The sequence below is a fragment of the Taudactylus pleione genome, unplaced genomic scaffold (assembly GCF_031769625.1).
Source record: "Taudactylus pleione unplaced genomic scaffold, aTauple2 ptg000266l, whole genome shotgun sequence".
NCBI lineage: Eukaryota > Metazoa > Chordata > Amphibia > Anura > Myobatrachidae > Taudactylus > Taudactylus pleione.
Genome location: NW_028284668.1, coordinates 1,701,871 through 1,724,000, shown reverse-complemented (window position 1 = coordinate 1,724,000; position 22,130 = coordinate 1,701,871). Strand labels below are relative to the sequence as shown.

General features: G+C 42.4%; 1 protein-coding gene across 10 annotated transcripts in view; it reads right to left on the bottom strand.

The window, feature by feature from the left end:
• RBFOX2 (RNA binding fox-1 homolog 2) overlaps window positions 1–22,130 on the bottom strand; it is a 234,797-nt gene that overhangs the window by 25,855 nt on the left and 186,812 nt on the right. For all 10 annotated transcript variants that reach the window (XM_088481208.1, XM_088481211.1, XM_088481214.1 and 7 more), the window contains 2 exons: window positions 17,592–17,683; window positions 13,064–13,136 (listed from right to left, as the gene is read on the bottom strand). In XM_088481208.1, the coding sequence (XP_088337334.1) occupies window positions 13,064–13,136; window positions 17,592–17,683 (165 nt within the window). The remainder of the gene's footprint in view (window positions 1–13,063; window positions 13,137–17,591; window positions 17,684–22,130) is intronic.

Sequence of the window (22,130 nt, the reverse complement as noted above, 5' to 3'; positions counted from 1 at the left end):
AAACCTGCAGTTTGAGATATTTTTAACTTCCCAAGTAAATGTGAGAACAAAGGAGCTCATACTTAGCAAGTGAGAAAGAAAATTCTGATCACATGGTCGTAGCTATAGTGAGTGCAGGGGGTGCCATTGCTATGAGGCTTTGAAGCATAGGAGGCCCCAGACCCAGGTCATATAGTCGTCTATTAAGTTTCCCCGATAATGCATGCTAAGCAATTGGGTCTGGCCTGTTAAGGGAGACTAGTCAGCGCTCTTATAAATAGCAGTCTCTACCTTTCAGTAAAGCCATCTACTGATTTGGTCCATCTTCCACACTCCCATTTTGCCCTCACAGGCATAGCTGAGCTAATCAGTGAACCAGTCACTATCAGAGAGTAGGCTTCTCCTTGATTACAGTCATTTTGAAGTGAGCTGGCTGGTAGGGGTTGACCACCAAGATTAGGACTGTCCCAGAAAGGGAGAGCGTGAAAAAATGAAGAAAATTTCCACTCCAAATTGAATTTGCCTTATTAGGCAGTATCTCCCTCAGGTAGGAGCAGAGGAGTAACCGGGTCTATCAGGCATCCCCGTAGATGCTAGGCTGCCCCCTGGAGACTAGTAGCTGCTGCACGGTCGGCTTCTCCTCTGTGACAGGTGCAGAGTGCTGCAGGATAAATTACACTGAAGCTCCCGCCTCCTGTCATTGAGGAGGAGCTGGCATTTTGGTGTCACTCCCTCTGAAGGTGACACCTGCTCGCGGCCCGCAGCCCAATGGTGACGCCACTGGGTAGGAGCTGGTTGGTCCATACCTCTCCTCCCCTATCTTTACAATCACTGGAAACTGTAATCTCATCAGTACTGGAGGCCCTGCAGACATCTAGCTGCCAAGTAAGATTCAAAAGCTGCCAATAGGGATGGAGCATAAGATAAGACATTATCTAGTGGGGCCCACAAAGTTCTAGTTACACCCCTGCTTGTTCATATTCGAGCCCAGAATATTGATTCATGGCTGTATTAACACCATTATTGTAGTTGTCATTATTAGCCAGGACCTGCCCACATTTATGTTCTGTGCATGTTCTTCCTGGGTCTTTAATCTGTATGAAATAGCAAATCTGCACCCCCATACCCAGTGGTTAAGCAGCTTGGATATGATTAGAAGCATTTCAATTAGGGACACATTCCAACCTTCAAAAAATTAAGAGACCAAATGTAAATGCCTGTAAGTTGCAGACTGCAGGAGATATTTTATGAATGATATTTCATAAATCATGAAGCCATTTCAATAATTATAAGTGTTATAACAGCTCTTTAGAAGTAGTATATTGTAAGTTATTCAATACATGAACAAGGAACAATTTAAGCTTATAGCATACATAAATTAGCAGTGTAATCACGGTCCTATTTTAGAGCTCTTTGCGTCATATTGGAAGATAAGTGCTATATAAAATATTTATATCTATTCGCTACACATATTGAATGTGTGTAACTTTGTTGCTGGTGAAATGTAAAAAGGTACTGCCTAGTGATTGCAGATTCTTCCTTTAAAGTAGTTTTGGGGAAAAAAAAAAAAGTAATTATGACCCACAAATACATACATGCAGGACATTTAAGGTAGCATTAGGTGTACATTTTGTGTTCATGACCTGCTGTCTTAATTGACATGAGGCACTTTATGTCTCAGACTACCTAGTTTCACATTACTAATGCTAAATACCCGCAGTGGCCACTTTATTAGGTACTGTATACCTTTGCCATCAGAGCATGGATCCAACAAGGTGCTAGAAGCATTCTTTAGAAATTCTAGTCCATATTTACATGATAGCATCACACAGATGCTGCAAATTTCTGCCATACTTTTTTTTTCTGCTTAACTGTAATTTTTCTATTTGTCTTTATGCAGATCTAGTCTCTATGCCTCGTAAATTTGGTTATTAATTGCATCCATGTAACATTTCTTCTGCACAAATTGATTCTCTGTAGGTCATTTCTATATTGTCTAGTGATACCCGTGTCCAGTGGCAGGCTGGGCCGAGGGGCAGGGTGCCACCTGCCTCCCGGGCCGGTACATTTTTGCAGTCTGTGTTGGCCGCAGGCGCACTGCGCTTGCGCAGGGAGACTGCAGCCGGGAGACATGTATATTACACTCCCGGCTGCTCCGAGTGTGTGACCAGAGAGATGCAGCGTTTTGGGGGCGGAGCAGAGCTGTCCGAGTCACAAGCAGCAGTACCCTGCCTGAACTATTCTACACTAGTACAAAGCTCATCATGCTGCTGCTGTCCGGGCTTTACAGTGCTTGGCCCCTCCCTTAGGGCCAGCCACCAATGACCTGAGCACCTTCAGTCTGGCCCCTCCTCTCCTGCTCCCTTCTCTATTCCACTCTGTCCTCTCCAGACTCCTCCCAGTACCCATGTCTCCTTCTATTCACTGCTCCTCTCTGTAGCCATGGCTGCCTGCAGTGCCTACATTAGCATAATATAACACAGGTAAGTGGCTTGTTGTGAGAGGGGTAGTACTTGCTTATTTGTGCATGATATAGTATATATATGTGTGTGTGAGAGTGGGGGCGGGGGGGTCTGCTCATATGTGTATATCAGGGAGGAAGGGGAGTGCTTGCTTATGTGTGTATGATATGTATATATGTGTGTGGGGGGGAGTGCTTGCTTATGTGTGTATGATATGTATATGTGTGTGTGGGGGGAGTGCTTGCTTATATGTGTATGATATATGTGTGTGTAGGGTTGTTTTGCTGAGACTTGTAATGCTCTTTAAGTCTTACCTTTTTACTGTAGGCCACATATTATATCAGATAAATGTTACCCCCGATTTTAGAAATAATGTCAGTAGCGTTACTGTGTGTGCTAGGACAGGGGTTCCCAACCACGATCCTCAAAGCACAATAACCGTCCTGGTTTTGAGGATAGCCATACTTGAGAACAGGTGTCTGAATTAGTACCTCAGTTATTTTGATTTATCCATCTGTGCTGAAGCATGCATATCACTAAAACCTGGACTGTTGGTGTGCCTTGAGGACCGAGGATGGGAAACTCTGCAGGGTATATATTGAGGCATTGATAACATCATAATGAAGGCAGGGTAAAGGTATTTGGCATAATATGCTACATAGGGCCTGATTGAGCAATTCCTGTTATACAGCACATGTGTATGAGTCACACTGCACATGCGCACAGCGATATTACCAGTGACAGTCGCAGTGAGGACTTGAATGCAGTGTGATTGATATATCGGTTGTGGGAGGTAACGGGGGGATGGCGAGGCAGAAGCAGGTGTGTCTAGGTCATTTTGGCGGGTGTATCTCCACTTGTGATTGTGAATTTGTACACAGTGAAGGCTCCGGTGTGTGCTTACTTGTGACGGACATTCTGAGCAACCACAGGGTTGCTTAGAAGATGGATGGTATGACTGATGGTGCATCTTTGTATACAAGCAATGGTTTTCAGGCACCGCTAGTGGGCGTCTCAGTACAAACACTTGTGACTGAGACATTTGCATAATGCATATAGGTGAAAATACAAATCATGTAAATTCAGTAATATTAGTTTTTTGCATATGGAGTGGAACGGCCCCTGCATTGTAGATCAGTAATTAAGAATGTTTCATGTATTGTTTATCGGTCACTATAATAGTCTCAGCATTGGTGAGATGGGGCTGGTGGGATGCAGTCGGAATGCAGACGGTCTAAATGCTGACCGTCGGCATCCCGACTGTCTAATCCCGGCAAGGTTCAAATGACAGGTGTCGAAATCCAGATGCCTGTCATTAGACCTATGCCGGGAGCCCGACATCCGGCATACCTATCGAAGGTAAGCCAGGCACGGACAGCCGCGGGGGGTGGGGGTTCGGGGCTCCTGTGGGGACTTAGGGTTAGGCACCCCCCCCCCCCCGGAGGTTAGGGTTAGGCTAGGGGAAGGGAGGGTTAGGGTCAGGCAGCCTCCCCCCCCCACCCCCCCCCCCCCCCGAGAGACTTAGGGTTAGGCTGTGGGGAAGGGGGGGTTAGATTTAGGCACTTAAGAGGGGGATTAGGCACCCCTAATGGAGGGTTAGGGTAGTGATACTTACCTTAATTAGTGGTCGGGAAATTCACCCCTGCCGGGCTTCCGCTGTCGGGATTAGAAGATCATACTGACCCTGGGCTTGTACGTGATGTATCAGTGGCGCTTTTACATAAGTTTGTCACAAATTGCAATAGCTATTTAAACCACACCCACAACATTTTTTATTACACCCATTTCTCTGTTGCACGCACTGGTAGAAAAGCTGGGCCTTTTGTTTGTGTCTGCCCCCCAGGCTGAAAGTTGCCAGCCAGCCCCTGCCTGTGTTACCTTTTAAATTTGTATCTTAATGATAGGAGTACTGTGAAACGGTTATGTTCATACTGTAGAAACAGCATGAGAGGATGTGTGCTTTGTGACAGGTCACATTATCCAGCTGCAAGTAGCCATTTGCACATGGGTAGACTGTGTCCACAAAGTAATGAACATGGACAGCAACAATGCTTGGTAGGCTGTGGTATTTAAACAATGCTCAACTGATACTAAGGAGACTAATGTGTGCCTATCTACACACACTAACATACATACACATACAATAGACAAAAAACCTTACGGTTTCACATGTCCCATTAAGGCTTCTTAGACATTATCTGAAATTTCACAAAACCTATAGAGTTTCTGCCAATCAAACTTAATGATTGGAATTTCATTTTTTTTTTTTTAGATGGTGGATAGAGTGGCATGAACATGGGAAGACAGCAGTGCAGATGGGTTAAGACAGATTTGTGCGGGTGAGGGAATACAGACTAGCACAAATGGGAGAACACACAACAGTAGGGACTGGGGAAGACAGATTGGTGCGGAAGGGGAAGAAGACAGTGGTGCGGGTGGAGGGTCAGAAAGAGTTGCACAGTTGGGGGGGGGGGGGGTGCAGTGTGGTGCAAATGGAGGAAGAAAGTGCCACAGATGAGAGGAAAACAGAGCGCCATGGCTGGGTGGGGCAGTGGTGCTGAAAGAAACAGAGTGGCACGGATGGAGGGCGGTGCAGATGAGGAAAGACAGATTGCGCTAGTCTGTGTTCCCTCATCCGCACCAGTTGGGACACCACACAGCAGTAGGGATTGGGGAAGATGTAGCAGCATGGAGGCGTATAGATAGAGTATGAAAGTTTTAGCAATTAGGGAGCTGAATGTGTATTTTGAATAAGATGGATGTGGGAACTGAGTGGGATGTGGGAGCCACATAACTACTCAGACTTCAATTTCATAGACTGCATGCGTGTATTCCAATGAGCACACAATTCTGTGAATTAGCTGCTCAACCATTTTGTGAGTGACCGCAATCTCACTCTGTGAGTGTGCTGAATCTGCAGTTAACCACAGGGTCTGATGACATACCATATCTGTATTACGCAAGGAACAAATCCATTAAGGAGTCAGCCTTAATGATCGGAATTTCACTGCTTTTTGAAGTTTGAGTGTCAGAAATTCAATAGGTTTTGTGAAATTTCAGATCATGTCTAAGAAGCCTTAATGGGACATTTGAAACCGTATGTTTTTGGTCTATGGAATTTCATTGCTTTTTTATAATTTATTAACCATCAGGGACGGGAGCAGCAAACCGGGCCACCTGCAGGGGAGAAAGGCAACAAAATGGTACACTAGCGCTGGTGATGGAGGGGACAGCACACAGGTGGTGTTTTGTGAGTGGGGGCAGACTGCAGGTGTGCAGGGCAGTAGCAGGGAAGAGAAAGGCTCACTGGCGCCGATAGTCCAGCACTGAACTGCTTCTTAAGACCCCTAAATGCGGAACGATGTGCTCACGATGTGATATAGTGAACGATTTCCCTTGAACACTCCCCGGCACTCCAGGACACGATATGGTGCTTAAACAGCACATTTTGACTTGGGAACTGTCGTGCAAGATCTAAAGATAGCTGACTGCATATACGGATCAGCGAGATCCGTGATGCAGGCATCTGTGTAAAATAAATGATTCAGAGATACACGCAGATCAGGGCGAACCGTATGGCTTGCATCTGAAAAAAAATCAATAAGACACAGATGCATGGACGGATCCGTGAGATCCTCCCCAGGAACAACCAGTCCCGGGCTCTGGAGACCCAGTACTGATTGTGCTATATACAGGGGACAAAAGATGTAGGGGTCCTCTGTATGAGGAACAACCAGCACCGGGCTTTTCAGAAACAGTCCTGGTTGCCAAACTATGGGGGGACAGACGTAGGGGTCCCCGAATTCAGCGCAACCAGCACTGGGCTGAGCCAGTCCTGGCTCTGGAAATACAGGGGAAAAAAAATGCATAGGGTCCCCCTGTATTCACCAGAATCAGCACCGGCCCTTTCTAGCGTGTGGGTAATTCCACAGCCAGAGGAGCCCTTTCACCGGGCCCCCCAACCAAAGCATCACCCCTGACCACTAGTCAGCCCAGGCCGGGGATCCCTGGGGTGCTACGGACCCCCTCTCCAGCACCCCTGGCCGGTGCATGCTGGGTTGATAGTGTAGTTCATATGAAAGTATAAATATTGTCTTTTGCAGTAGAACTACAGGTCCCAGCAGGCCTGCCCTGCATGCTGGTACTTGGAGAACCACAAGTACCAGCAAGCAGGTGATTAAGGGTCCACTGGTACCTATAATACCCCTGTAAAAGAAATATTAAAATAAAACAAGGACACCCATTGTTTTAAAATTTAATTTTTCTGCACTTTCACCTGGGAGGCGGCAGCCTTTAAACTTTTTTTCATGGCTGCTGCTTCCCCCAGGACTTCCACAGTCTTCTTTCTTCGGCAGGTCTTCTCTCCTGCCACCAGGTCGACGGACTGCCGTGCAGTGTCCTCGTACTGGCTTATATAAGCCAGCTGAGGGCTCGAGCGATGTCGCGAGCAGTGATTGGCTCGTGGCGGTCATCTTTGAATTTAAAAAATGGCGCCAAGGTGTCATTTTTTTTTAAATGGGCACCGCGGTTCTCGCCATTGAAGTCAATGGTGAATACAGCTCATTGGCTGAGAGGCGGAAGGCTCGCCTCTCTCAGCCAATGAGCACTCCGCACTCGGATTTCTGAACTGAAATCCCACGGCGGAGCTGTCATTCGTGTCGTACTGTCCTTAGAGGACAGTACTAAAGTTTGCTGGTCCACGTATTTTTTTATTTTATTTTGCCAAGACCCTGGATGCCTACTTTGAAATGAAGAGGACCTGATCCACACATATTAGGTGGTGAGTATGGATATTTTATTACAGGTACACCATTGGAGTATCTACATGGAGAAGAGGAGCGTTGGGCTACCCATAGGTGAGTATGTGAGATAGTGTGCGCGCGCATGTTTGTGATAAAAAAAAAAAAAAAACACAGAACACACACTGTAGAAAGTAACATTTTATTAGTATTGCTTTTGCTGTGGAATTACAGGTACCAGCGGGCCCGTAATACCCAGTATGCTGGTAGTTGTGGTTCTCCATATACCAGCATGCGGGGGGTGCCTGCTAAGAACTGTAGTTCCACAGCAAGAGACAATATTTTAACTCTTTACTTTCACCACACTTTATGGGCCTGCGGTCCCCTGGAAACGGGGACCCCTTTATTGGGGGGGTTCCCCAGCTCCCCAGCCTGGGCTGACTATTGTCAGGGGTGATGCTTTGGCTGGGGGGGCCCGGTGAAAGGGCTCCCCTGGCTGTGCCATTTTTCCCCCCTAGAAAGGGTCCGGTACTGGGTAATACAGCTGGACCCTACACATTTTTTACCCCCTGTATTTCTAGAACCAGGACCGGCTCAGAGCCCAGTGCTGGTTGCGCTGAATACGGGGTATCCCTATGCCATTTGTCCCACATATTTTGGCAACCAGGACTGGTTCTGAAAAACCTGGTGCTGGTTGTGCTTAATACGGGGGACCCTTAAGTCAATTTTTTTAATTTTATTTTTTAAACACAGGTTTTCTTTTTTTTTTTTTAAACACAGCAGCACAGACTGGTCTCACTGATCCCGTCCGTGCTTTTGTGTATGTTCATTTATACACAGATGTAGGTATCACGGCTCTTTCAGATCCAGGCCTGCATCAGTCTGCTGCTACCTACTGCACCACCGCCGCCCATACTGCCGCTAATGCCCGCTACCGTCCCTGGCCACAGCTAACGGCTGCTTTCCTCCCCCGAGCCCACCGCCGCTACCGCCTGCACTGGCCAGCCCTTGGTGCACCCAAGTGCACTTTGTGCACCTGCTGGAGGCTCCTGCTGAGGCTGCGCAACAAGTTGAAACGCTCTCTCTCTATAATGGCAGATTCGTGAGGTGATCGTTTAAAAACTAACTCTCTCAATTACCTAAACTCCAAAAACCACCTACCCTAGAAAAATAGCTACCTAATAAAACAAACACCAAGTCTGAATTCGCCCCTTACCCAGAGTTATATCTTCCCAAAAATCCCCCATAGAGAACAGCAGAAAAGTGGTCTTAATTGAGAGTTAGTCAGATAAAACTGACAGTTGGAACTTTAGATTACTCCCAAATCCTAATTTATGTTTTTGCACTGAAATGCATGCAGCACCGAGCGACAGTTCTACCAGCCAGTGCCAAATTTCAGCTTGGTACCTAAAATAGCTTTTGACGTGCAGCTCCTTAAAAACACCCCCCCCCTCCCCTCAGGGCTTCTCTATGGGAGAATTAAGTTTTTTTAGATTCTGCCTTAATATAAGGGCACTACTGTGCCTATATATTTTTATTTACATATATACATACATACACAGTGCCTTGTATCCACCCCTTTGCGTTTTTCATATTTTATTGCCTCACAACCTGGAATTAACTGGATTGTTTGAAGGTGTGCATCATTTCATTCACAGAACATGCCTAAAACTGTGAAGTTGTGTTTTTTTAATATTGTGAATCAAACATTTAGGACAACATAACAGAAAACTTCAGCGTGCATAACTATTCACTCCCCTAAAGTCAGTACTTTGTCGAGCCACCTTTTGCGGCAATTACAGCTGCAAGTCGCTTTGGATAAGACTATGAGCTTGCCACATCTTGCCCCTGGGATTTTTGCGCATTCCTCAAGGCAAAACTGCTCTACATCCTTCATGTTGGATGGTTTCCGCTTGTGGACAGCAATCTTCAAGTCTGACCACAGATTCTCAATTGGATTGAGATCTGGGATTTGACTAGGCCATTCCAACACATTTAAATGTTTCCCCTAAAACCACTGGAATGTTGCTTTAGAAGTATGCTTCGGATCATTGTCCTGCTGGAAGGTGAACCTTCGCCCCAGTCTCAAATCACAGGCAGACTGAAACAGGTATTGCTCAAGAATATCCCAGTATTTAGCACCATCCATCTTTCCCTCGACTCGAATCAGTTGCCCAGTCCCTGCTGCTGAAAAGCATCCTCACAGCATGATGCTGCCACCACCATGGTTCACTGTGGGGATGGTGTTCTTGGGATGATGAGGTGTTGGGTTTGTACCAGACATAGCATTTTCCTTGGTGGCTGAAAAGTTCGATTTTAGTCCCATCTGACCAGAGCACCTTCCTCCATACATTTGGGGAGTCGCCCACATGCCTTTTGGCAAACTCAAATAGTGTCTTATTATTTTTATCACTAAGTAATGGCTTTTTTCTGGCCACTCTTCCATAAAGCCCAGCTCTATGGAGTGTACGGCTTATTATGGTCACATGCACAGATACACCAGTCTCTGCTGTGGAACTCTGCAGCTCCTTCAAGGTTACCTTTGGTCTCTGTGCTGCCTCTCTGATTAATGCCCTCCTTGCTCGGTCTGTGAGTTTTGGTGGGTGGCCCTCTCTTCGCAGGTTTGTTGTGGTACCATGTTCTTTCCATCGATTATTATGGATTTGATGGTGCTCCGGGGGATCATCAAAGATTTGGATATTTTTTTTATTTTTTTTTATAACCCAATCCAGAATTGTACTTCTCAACAACTTTGTCCCTGACTTGTTTGGAGAGCTCCTTGGTCTTCATGGTGTGATGCCTCTTGCTTAGTGGTGTTGCAGCCTCTGGGGCCTTTCAGAAAAGGTGTGTTTATACTGACAGATCATGTGACACTTAGATTTCACACAAGTGGACTTCATTTCACTAATTATGTGACTTCTGAAAGTAATTGGTTGCACCAGAACGTTTTAGGGGCTTCATAGCAAAGGGGGTGATTACATATGCACATGCCAACTTTCAGAATTTTATTTATAAAGATTATTTTTTATATATTTTTTTTTCTCATTTCACTTCACCAAATTGACTATTTTGTACAGATCCATCACATAATTCAGATTAAAAAATAAAATAAAAAAAATTACAGGTTGTAGTGTAACAAAAAAGGTAAAAAGCCAAGGGGGGGGCGTGAATACATTTGCAAGGCACTGTATACATATATACATACATATACGGGTAAAATAAGTATTGAACACATCAACATTTTTGGCAGTAAATATACTTGTAATGGGGCTATTGTAATGAAATAAATGTTCACCAAATGTCAGCAACAACCCATGCAATCCACACATGCAAAGAAATCAAACCATAGATGTCCATAAATTAAGTTGTGTGTAATAATGTGAAATGACACAGGGAAAAAGTATTGAACACATGGAGAAAGGGAGGTGCAAAAAGACATGAAAAGCCAGCTGAAATCCAACAGTAATTAGAAAGCAATCTTGCCCCTTGTCAATGCAAATTAATATAAGATGGTTCATGGCCTATAAAAAGGTGTCACACGAGAAACATCTCATGATGGGTAAAAGCAAAGAGCTCTCTCAAGACCTTCGCAACCTTATTGTTGCAAAACATACTGAAGGCATTGGTTACAGAAGGATTTCTAAACTTCTGAATGTTCCAGTGAGCACCTAATCTAAATTAAATCAATATTTGGTGCAACAACCCTTTGCCTTCAAAACAGCATCAATTCTTCTAGGTACACTTGCACAGAGATTGTGAAAGAACTCAGCAGGGAGGTTGTTCCAAACATCTTGGAAAACTAATCACAGATCTTCTTTGGATGTAGGCTTGCTCAAATTCTTCCGTCTCTTCATGTAATCCCAGACAGACTCGACGTTGAGATCAGGGATCTGTGGGGGCCATATGATCACTTTCAGGACTCATTGTTATTCTTTAAGCTGAAGATAGTTCTTAATGACATTGGCTGTATGTATGGCTGCAGAATATATTTGGAGCCAATCAGACGCCTCCCTGATGGTATTGCATGATGCCTATATTTCTCAACATTGAGGACACCATTGATCCTGACCAAATCCCCACCTCCATTTGCTGAAAAGCAGCCCCAAACTTGCGAGGAACTTCCACCATGCTTCACTGCTGCCTGCAGACACTCAATGTACCACTCTCCAGCCCTTTGGCAAACAAACTGCCTTTTGTTACAGCCAAATATTAAAAATTTTTACTCATCAATCCAGACCACCTGCTGCCATTTTTCTGCACCCCAGTCCCTATGTTTTCCTGCATAGCTGAGTCGCCTTGTTTCCACGTTTAAGGTATGGTCTTTTGGCCACAATTCTTCCATGAAGACCTCTTCTGCCCAGACTTCTCCAAACAGTAGATGGGTGTACCTGGGTCCCACTAGTTTCTGCCAGTTCTGAGCTGATGGCACTAGTGGACATCTTCCAGTTTCGATGGGAAGCAAGCATGATGCATCTTTCATCTGATGTACTAAGTTGACCACTGAGTCTACGTTCATCAACGTTGCCAGTTTCTTCTTGCTTCTTCAAAAGAGCTTGAACAGCCCATCTTGAAACCCCAGTCTGCTTTGAAATCTTTGCCTGAAAGAGACCTTGTTGATTAAGTATAACTAGCTTGTGTCTTGTTGCTGTGCTGAATTTTGCCTAGGCGTATGACCTGTGACATGAAACGGTCTTCCATAACATCACCTTTGTAGCAGAGTTTGGCTGTTCCTCACCCAGTCTTAAGCCTCCTGTTTCCAGCTGTTTCTGTTTCAGTTAATGACTGTTTTAACTAGTGTCGGACTGGGGCATGAAGGACCCACCAGGGAATGCAATGGTAGGATCCCAAGTTTAAGGGATGTGGCCAGCCACCAGAGAGTGTGGGGCCAGCCAAAAACAGTTTGCGTGTTCTCTGTAATGGTTGGTCAAGTCAAAGAACAGGGCCCCTTTATAAAAGAGGAGACAAGGGTGTGTCCGCACCACCCACTTTGATTGGCGGGAGGGCTAATCTCAATGTAGTTTCCATAGAAACAAATCAAGCACCCAAGTTCATTCATGATCTTGCTCCACCCCTAGAGGAGGGGACTGGGTTCTCAGGCAGTGGAGCCCACCGGCGATTTCCCCTGTACCCCTGTGGGCCAGCCCAACCCTGGTTTCAACCTATATATGAAAATGATGATCATCATCACCTGTTTGGTATGATTGGTCAATCATACACCTGACTATAATCCTACAAAATCCCTTACTTTGTGTAAGTGTACCTAGAAGAATTGATGTTTTGAAGGCAAAGGGTGGTCACACCAAATATTGATTTGATTTAGATGTCTCTTCTGTTCGCTCACTTTGCATTTTGATAATAATAAACTATTAACACTTCTATTTTCGAAAGCATTCTTACTTTGCAAAAGAATTTAGGCAGGTGTGGAGAAAATGCTGCACATTATCGTGTGTATATATATATATATATATATATATATATATATATGTTTTTTTTTTTTTTTTTTTCGGTGGTACATTCATGTTCTATATTGTTTAATTTTATTTTTTTAACTTGTTTCATAACTGTGCAACTTTGCATCCAATAAAGGACAAAGCCTATTGCTCAGTTTCCTCTTCTTTGTTCCACCAAATACATTTGTAGAAGTAAATTTTTTTGTTATAGAGATCATGAAGGTGTTATTTTTCAAAAGTCACTATCCCATGGCTATCCCGCTTTTTCCATATTGTTGTGACACCAAAACGCATCCTTTGGCCCTCCACACACACAGGCACATGTCCACAAGCCTAGTACACAATGCAAACAGACCCACTAAGCACATCATACAAAAAAGGACTGAAGTACTGTCAATTTTCTAGCACAAAATATTGTTTTTTTCTTACTTACCACAGCTCCCACTCCGTAACTGGTAGCAGGGGCCAGGGCATGATATGGGTCAGCTGTATATACCCTCCCGTATCTGTACAGAAAACAAAAAACCATGAGAGATGTAGCAGCTAAATTATCTGCACCAAGTGCAAGCTTTTCACAGTTCTGAAATGCAGTACCTTTAGCGGTCCTTGTTAAAAGTCTTCTTGGGGTGCAAACTTTGGACGAATAAAGATTTGTTTCACTACTAGATTGGGTACACCAAAAAAGGTGCACACTATCAATTTCTCTTCATTCTAACCAAGCCTCCACTCCTCACTAATGAATGTGTAAGCGGTGAACAACAATCTGCTTTATTTTTCTAGATGGTAAAATCACTGCTTAAACATTTAGCATGGCAGAAGGGGCTGGCTGGAAGAAAACTTGTCTGGAAAAGCCAAAACACCATCTAATAAAGAAACAAACTTTATTCCAACATTATATAAACACACACACACACACACACACACACAATGGAATTGCTTAAAAATTCTATAAGCCAGAGGTTCCCAAATGCGGTCCTCAAAACATCCCAACAGTTCAGGTTTTAGAGGTATCCACAGTTAAGCACAGGTGGTTAATCAAATTGACTAAGGTACTAATTAGGTCACCTGTGGTCAAGCATGGATATCCTTAAAACCTGGACTGTTGGGATGCCTTGAGTACAGAGTTTGGGAACCTCTGGTATATGCATTAAAAATTGTGCTTGAGGTCATGTTCACATAAAATTAGAAATAAATAAAAAGAGCTTACACTCCTGTATTTTTTGGGGGGGAATGTACAAGACATTTTTTTATTTAGGGCCTTAATCAGAGTTAGGAGGTAGAGCAAATAAAAAAATACAAAATGGAAAACTTTGCACCTTGAATAAACCATGTTGCAATTCAATAAATGCAAATGCATTGAAAATACTATATATATATATATATATATATATATATATATATATATATATATATATATTTTTTTTATTATTTTAATAAATTAAAACAGTAGTTTGAAGATGAACGGAAAAAAAAAAAAAAAAAAAAAAGAAGTAGTCTAACAATAGCGGTGTAAATAAGAGAAAAGTACTGCCAACAAAGTTCATGGAAGGGAGCTGGTATGATATACACTGACAGCAGCATCCCAATATTTACAATCCCAACAGGGGAATGGTAAGTAGTGCTCCCCTGCCCTATTCAACCCCTAACCCTCCTTTCCTGCACCCCAACACTAACCCTCCCTACCCCACACCCTAATCCCCCCTCCCCCCAAGTCTGGAGCCTAACCTTCCCCCTCCCGCAGTCTAACCCTAACTTCCCCCGGGGTGCCTAAACGTAACCCCCCCCTCTCCCACCCCCATGGCTAACACCTACCAGCCCATCTATACTTACGATCAGGCTGTCGGGATGCAGGCGTTGGCATCTCCAGCCATGCCGGAAATTCCTGATCAGGACTCCGGCGCCGTGATTTTGGCAGGTATATTAATCGCATCCCCATGTAAAGACTTTTAAAGGGCTTTTCTACAACCTCACATTTAAGCCTGACAAATTAATATGCCAGACGTTCCCAAACACTGCCCTCAAGGCACCCCAACAGTTCATGTTTTACAGACATCCATGGTTGAGCACAGTTGGTTAAATCAAATTGACTGAAGAACTAATTAAGTCACTTGTGGTCAAGCATGGATATCCTTAAAACCTGGACTTTTAGGGTGCCTCCAGGACAGAGTTTGGGAACCGCTGGAATAGGCAATGCAGCTGATCCCTGTGTTTAATACAATGAACAACCTTTTCTTGAGAGTTGGCAGTGTAACATGTCCAATCAAAAACATACAAGCCAGTGAATGTCAATTCTCCTCCTCTAAGGGTCTCCAGCAGCTCAAATCACCAGTAGATGTATGGGGAAAAGGGGGGCATATCTAAATTGTGCCATTTACTAGTACAGGTGAGCAATAAACAACAAAACTAAACAAAAAGGTGTAAATAAGAAAATATGTTTAACTGACAATTTATTGTCTTAGGCTAAAACTTTGTTAGCTGAGTAGAGGAAAGAAACCAAATTCACACCTGGAATGTATATACCGCGACTCCACCTTGCTGTCCTTTCTCTGCCCATAATGTTTTACTATCTCTATTGTACTTTATTTAGTACAACCTCATCGGTTTAGGAAGGCTACCACTGCCTTGTTGTGCAAAAAGTAATTTTTGCTGTAGTTGCAAACTGCCGTCTTACAGACCACACTGCTCTAACCTCAAATATATTCATGAGCAGCCTTTTTTCCTTTACATCTTTTATGACTGTGGGCCTTAAATCAGCAGGGGGGGGTGAGGGCGGCAATGGCCTCCACTTCACAAAACGGAGGGATGATGCCACAGTTGAGGGGGAAGGGAAGAAGCCAGGATCTCTGTCGGCTGACAGATTTCCTGGCCTTTTTCCCTCATCTGCGATGGCCGGCCTGTCTGACCCCATGGTCATTCAACCCGCAAAATGATCAGATGCTGCGTCCATGGACGCAAGTCAGATCATTAATGCATGCCAGAGGCATGACAACTCCTGCTGTATTAACATAATTGCAAGGACATCCACTATTGAAAATTGAATCTACTATGACAGTCTGGTTCAGATGGAGGCAATCCTCTTTCTACTACAGTCTAATCCGCCAACTAGTTGAGAGACTTTCTGGGTGTCTTGCACCAGTCATAGTGGTTGGTTCCTATATTGCGATTCAATTGTTTGAGTGCTTTTGCAAATTTAGCAAATTCCACCTTGCCCACGGGAGAATGCCTATATTACAGCTGATGGGTTTAGACATTCACTGAACTCTCACAGATTGGGGAAGAAAGGGGTGTGATGCATCATACCTTGGAGAGAGATAAAGGGGTAGATGTGCTAAGCAGTGGAGCGAGGGAAAGTACCAACCAATCAGCTCCTAACGCCATTTTTCAAAACAGCCTGAAAAAGGTCAGCTGATAGGTTGGTACTTTGAGGCATATGTAATAACGAGTGATATTCTTGTTATCACTCGTTACTAATCTTAAATGATGCTCCAACCAATCGGTTCCTGTCATTTTTTAAACCCATGACAGTTAGGAGCAGATAGGTTTTAGAACCACTTAAGATTAGTTATGAGAGATAACAAGAATATCACTCGTTACTAAATATGCCCCTTTACCTCTCTCCAAGGTTTGATACATTTCCCCATGAATTTGCTAAAACAGCTGTTGAAACCTGAGGACTCTCTCACAGAGGCCAAATGATAAGCATGTTAACTGTAAATGGCATCCAAAACTACAGAATATGAGGAAGAGATGAAGTGCTGCAATTGGTATGCAAATTTAGTTTATGTAAGGAAGACTCATCCTTCTTCAGTAAATGCTTTGTCTTTCAAACTGATCAAATCTCCTGGGATCTAAACATTAAGAGCCCGCGTCCATTGTAACCTGCAAAAAAAAATATTCTGCACATTGCTAGCATGAGGAGCATTAAATACTACTAACATGAAAAACAACCCAAATCTGATGCTATATGGGCCCCCTTATATTGTAGGCGATTTTGAAAAAATTCGGTAAATCTTTTCACAAGCTCCATAAACACAGTAATGAGTATTACTAGTTTTCCTTTCTATTAGAATGAGTGTAATAAAAAAACAGGTGCTAGGTTTATACTGCCCAAGAAGCAAAACACCCCAAGAAAGGTCTTACCTAGAACAGGTGTCATTCGGGTTTTTTAGGGGTAGGTGCCGCTCCATACTAAATGTTCTAGGTCTAACCCAGCGATGCAGCATGTCTAGCTTCCTCCTCATGTGAGCCGACTCATCCTTATGTAGTCTCTCTATGCACACGCACACTTTCCAAATCTTTAAGGATGGCCTCCAGGAGCCACTCCTTTGTCCCGGTGGGCTACCTGCCATGGAAGCACCACTGGGACAATCTGGAATAATGTCCTTGAATAATGTTTTCTTTTATTAAAAAAAACAAAAAAAAAAAACTCTGCCTAATCTGTCTCTGCGTTGCTCAATGGAAGAGACAAAAAAAAATAAAAAATAGATATATACAGATGTGTCCTCATTTACTATTGTCACATATTGAATTAATCAGTGCAGTCTCGTGAAAAGGTTATGTCGCGTTGCGACCAAGACGCCCTTTCAAGAGGAAATGACGTGAAAGACACTACACTGCACGGCGCAGCTCACGCTATCATTTGGCGTATTGAGGTTAGGTGTACGAGGACACACCAGTACCTTCCTGTGTGTGAACTTTACAGGTCTACCCGGCTGATCATGGTTTAACCCATAAGTCAGGGCTGCCAAATAGTATGAAGAAAACCCCTTTAACAAAAATTGAAGATTCAAAAAGACAGTCTACAAAATATTTATCTGCAAAGGTAAAAAATAGCAAGTTGTAAAGGTTCTTAATAATACAAGTTAATGATTAGGTCTACTATATTAAAATGTCCACCGTCTAAAATGGTACTCATTGATATGAGAAAAATAATAAATTCCCAATTTCAAACCATGTCATACCCATCGCTGTAGGCTGCAGCAGCTGCGGCAGCGGCGGTGGCAGCTGTGGCAGCAGTGGCTGGTTGAGTGTACCTGTAGGCTGCATATCCACCCTGTGTAGAAAAGAATCATTAGAACCATTGGTCATTAAACAGCATTCACTGATAAAAAGGTGTTGGGAAAATAAATGCAATATAGATTGCTTTACAACGAGGTTTTGCACATTATATCAGCAGGCATAAAGAACTTTAAACCATACACATTGTTGCTGTAAGAAGCTAGCTACATTTAGTAATTTAGATAAGACACTAACTAAAAACACAAACATTACAAATGTAGTTTTTCATGCAGTTTCCAATACTTCTAGAAAGAATCTCACATAACTATGTAATGATATACAGTGATACACGTGGTTAGAAAATACATTTTTAATAAACGATTTAGCAGGTATAAAAAGTCAGAGTATGAAAAGTTAAACACCCAACTTGGGGGCTATGCTCAAGCAAATATTTAAATGAAATATATACCTAAAGTTAATTCTGAAATCCAGGAACATTAAGCAGGATTGACAATCCTTCCAAGCAAAAAGGTGGAGTATAAAAGACAAAACAGCTCGACTGTGGAATCTCCAGGGACTTTGATTAAAGGATGAAAGCACATCCCGAAAAGCTGGAACCAAATCAATTGACACTTTTTTTGGGAGTGGCAGAAGAGGTGGACAGCTGCGTTTATGGTTTTGTGGATATTCCCAAGTAGCTATTGCCCTATTACACCAAATTTAATAAATATTCTATAATTTTTTTCAATTATATGAAGTCACAGAATTTGGGCTAAAGGTTGATTTTTGCTACAGCGTGCATTAAGGTGAGTGTGTTAGAGGGGGTCAACAGGTCATTGTGAGGTTAATGTTTCAGTGCTGGCCTACTTCACGGTTACCTATATCAGAAGTAGTTAATGACTAAGCCAAACTGGAGAAGGAACTAGAGAGGTCAGAGGAGGATGAGATTAAAGCAGAGAAGTGGGAGGGTTCTGGTCACAATGAAATGTATCAAAAGAATGAAATATTCACTGCCCTTTATATTTTTCTGTATCATAATTCCACAAAGCAGAACATACGATACAGAAGTAATGGCAGCAACTGCTTTCATCCCAAAAGGCTGTAATTTTAAATATAGTGCATTAATAAAATATATCTGTACAGCAGCCAGTAAAAATAAAAAATTATTATTGATCAAAGCTGGATTAATAATTTGGTTGTACTGTGTATGTTTTTACAACCAATATCCTTTGAGAATAATTCAAAGGTTAGAAGCAAATTTTGTTTTGGAATGTTAAAATTAGCTCATTTCAAGCACAGCCAGGAAGGTAAATAAATGAAGAGCAGGGGGTACAATTTAGTCTTTCAGCAAAATAAAACATTTTCAGTCATGGCATTGGTCTGTATAAATAAAATAGAAAATAAGGAAAAAGGTGCATTAAAAAAAATACAAAAATCTACTTTTAACCTCTACAGTAGTGTTTCTCAAAGTCTATCCACAAGGCACTCCAGGTTTAAAGGTTATCTGTGCATAAGCACAGGTAAACGAAGATCTCAGTCAAGCTGCATACACGTAAAGATTCTGTCCAACCATCCAACTAGTTGATTGGTTGGAATGAAAATCTGGTAATGTATGGGAGTAAATGATGATTAGCAATTTGTTCCTATATGCCAGAAAACAGATGAAAATGGTCATCAGACAAGTTTGTTAAATGTTTGATCTAAACAATTTGTTCAAACAACAGTTTTTGTCCATTTTCCGGCATTTGGGAGCAAATTGCTGATTGTCATTTGCTTTCATACCTTACCAGATTTTCATTCCAACCAATCAACTAGTTGGATGGTTGGACAGAAAATCTTTACGTGTGTATGCACCTTTAGTTTAATTTAATCATGTGAGATTAGGGATGGATGTATTTAAAACCTTGACTGTAATGCTGGGTACACACTGGCAGATCAATTGAGAGATTGATCTGCATGTCGGCCAGTGTGTACCAGCGATAAGTCGGACGATGTCGTTCAGAGACTTATCACGTCGGCTGTGCAGATATATTGGGGCATCGTGCAGTGTGTATGGTCGGTCAGCCGACCACCCGTACACTTGCACCAGCAGCCGTTAGGCGGGGACCCGCTCCCTCCATCACACAGAACAGATGATTGTTGTTCAGTGTGTGTGAACAACCAGCATCTGCAGATATTTCTGCAAATCACTCGATCTGCAGATATCTCTGTTTAGTGTGTACCTGGCTTAAGGCTAGGTACACTCATTCACGGGCATTCATTTCAACATCAGAACGAATGCCCGTAAACAGTAATTGTGCATCCACACTGGACGACTTTAATGAACGGAACTGGCCAGGAGCGATATCGCTAGGTTTGATGTGCAGTACATCAAACCTGGCAACCATAGCTAGCGACTGCAGGAGCGCGCAATCATGCATACACACTGAGCGATGTAGTTACGAAACAGCAGATCGGCCTTACATCGCTCCAGTGTGTACTCGGCTTTAGGGTGCCTTGAGTACAGAATTCACCATTATAATCTACAGTACTAGATTACTACATCTAAAAGGTGGGTACACACTGTACGATGCGTACTCGCCGATGCGACCCACGATCCCAGGGCTCACATATTGGGCGGTCCCTGCCTGACATGCAGGCCTCCTCCGTATAGCGCTGCATGGAATAGTCAGCCAAATCACCTGATCTTTCTGCATGTACAGAAGATCAGGAGATGCAGCTGACGACCCCACAGGATCACGCAATGCACGATATAGTACATACACGGAATAATATCGCAGATTTATCGTTCCTATGAGTCGGATCGTTAGCAATATTGTTCTGTGTGTAGGGGCCTTTATACTTTACCTAATGTGCAGAGGTTTCCATACCTATATCACACTGATATATCCAACGGGTTGGGTATGAGATCCTGGCGGTCGGGATGCCGCTGGTCAGAATACGACAGCTGGATGCCGCTGGTCAGAATACAACCAGCTGCATCTCGCCAGTCAGAATCCCGACACCCATAAGGACAGAAGGTAAGTCTAACCCCCTTACTCCAGATGCAGTCGGTATTTTGGCAGTCGGGATGCTGACTACATCACACATCGAACTACTCACTGTATACATACATTAATAAATATATTTTTTCATTCATATTCTGTATTAAACTAGGTGTATTTGATATCAAACAGTTATCTACTTTATGATAAAACCACATTGCAACTTAATTCTATGGGGTCCATTCAATTAGGAGAAAGTTGGGTCCTGCAAGCCATACTCAAAGTGAATTTCCACAGCAAATTGCTATTGCAATTAAATTCCAAATTCACTTTGCATTTTTCCAGCAACTTTGTATCTTTTGTGCACATTCCCTGAGCAGGTGAAAAGTCTTAAGGACACACCATACAACTTCTGGTAGACTCCTCCCATTACATAATTATGTACTTGGAGGAATTTATAAAGTATAATTTGGCAAATAAGCAAGTCTTTTTTCAGGTATTCTTCTCTAAAAATCACAATAATAGTTTGAATTATGTGGGACAGCTATGTTAAAGGTGTTGCATTGATGGGAATGGGGTTTTTGAACTTGTAGATGGGAACTAAAAAAAAATATATTTTTTTCTCCAACGTTACAATCTTATATAGAAACACTAAAAATTTGCTGAAAAAAAAAAAACCCACTTGCTAGCTATTATTTTCCCAGCATTAATAAATGCAAACATTGGTCAATTGACACATTTTAAGAACCTCCAGTACTTTCCTTACGACCACTAACAGTCTTCTATATGTTTAAGAAAAAATTGGAAAGGGGGTCTGGGAGAAGTTTAAATGCACAGGATCTATTTGAACGTGATGACTAAATGTTAAATATTCATGAACCAACAATGATATTATATCACTGGAGTAAACTCCTGAAAAGTGTTGATGGTGCTCCCGGGAATAAATAGATTACTAAATTATATATGGTTTTGCAAAGGCAAAAGAAAAAGAAAATTCCCTTTGAGGGGCACTCTTGATATTGGTTATATGAATCTATGATATGGTTAAAGATATTTAAAACGTAACTTTTATTCGATACCTACTGTAAAACTATATAGTGTGTTAATAAAAATATATATGTGAATCACGGTTGGTGCTGTAGACAAATATTCAGATAAGAACAATATTATAGGCGAATAATATTCAATTAGGAAGTATTGACTTTAAAATAATAGGGTACTTCCTTTTAATTCCGATCACAGAAATATAGCTGTATAATATCATATACTATATAATAAATGTGTTATAAATTTCTTCTGACCTCAATGACTATTGTTAACATTCTGTACATACACAAGAAGGGGGAAAAAAATCAAAACCATTTCAAATGGAGTATAAAGATGGTTCAAGTCTGGTGTATTTATCCACAAACATCAAGTAAAGAACATCACATGAAATATTGTGCCATATTATCATTAGTTAGAAAATAATAGGTTAAAAAAAAAAAAAAAAAAAAAAAAAAAGGAAGAGTAGTTACC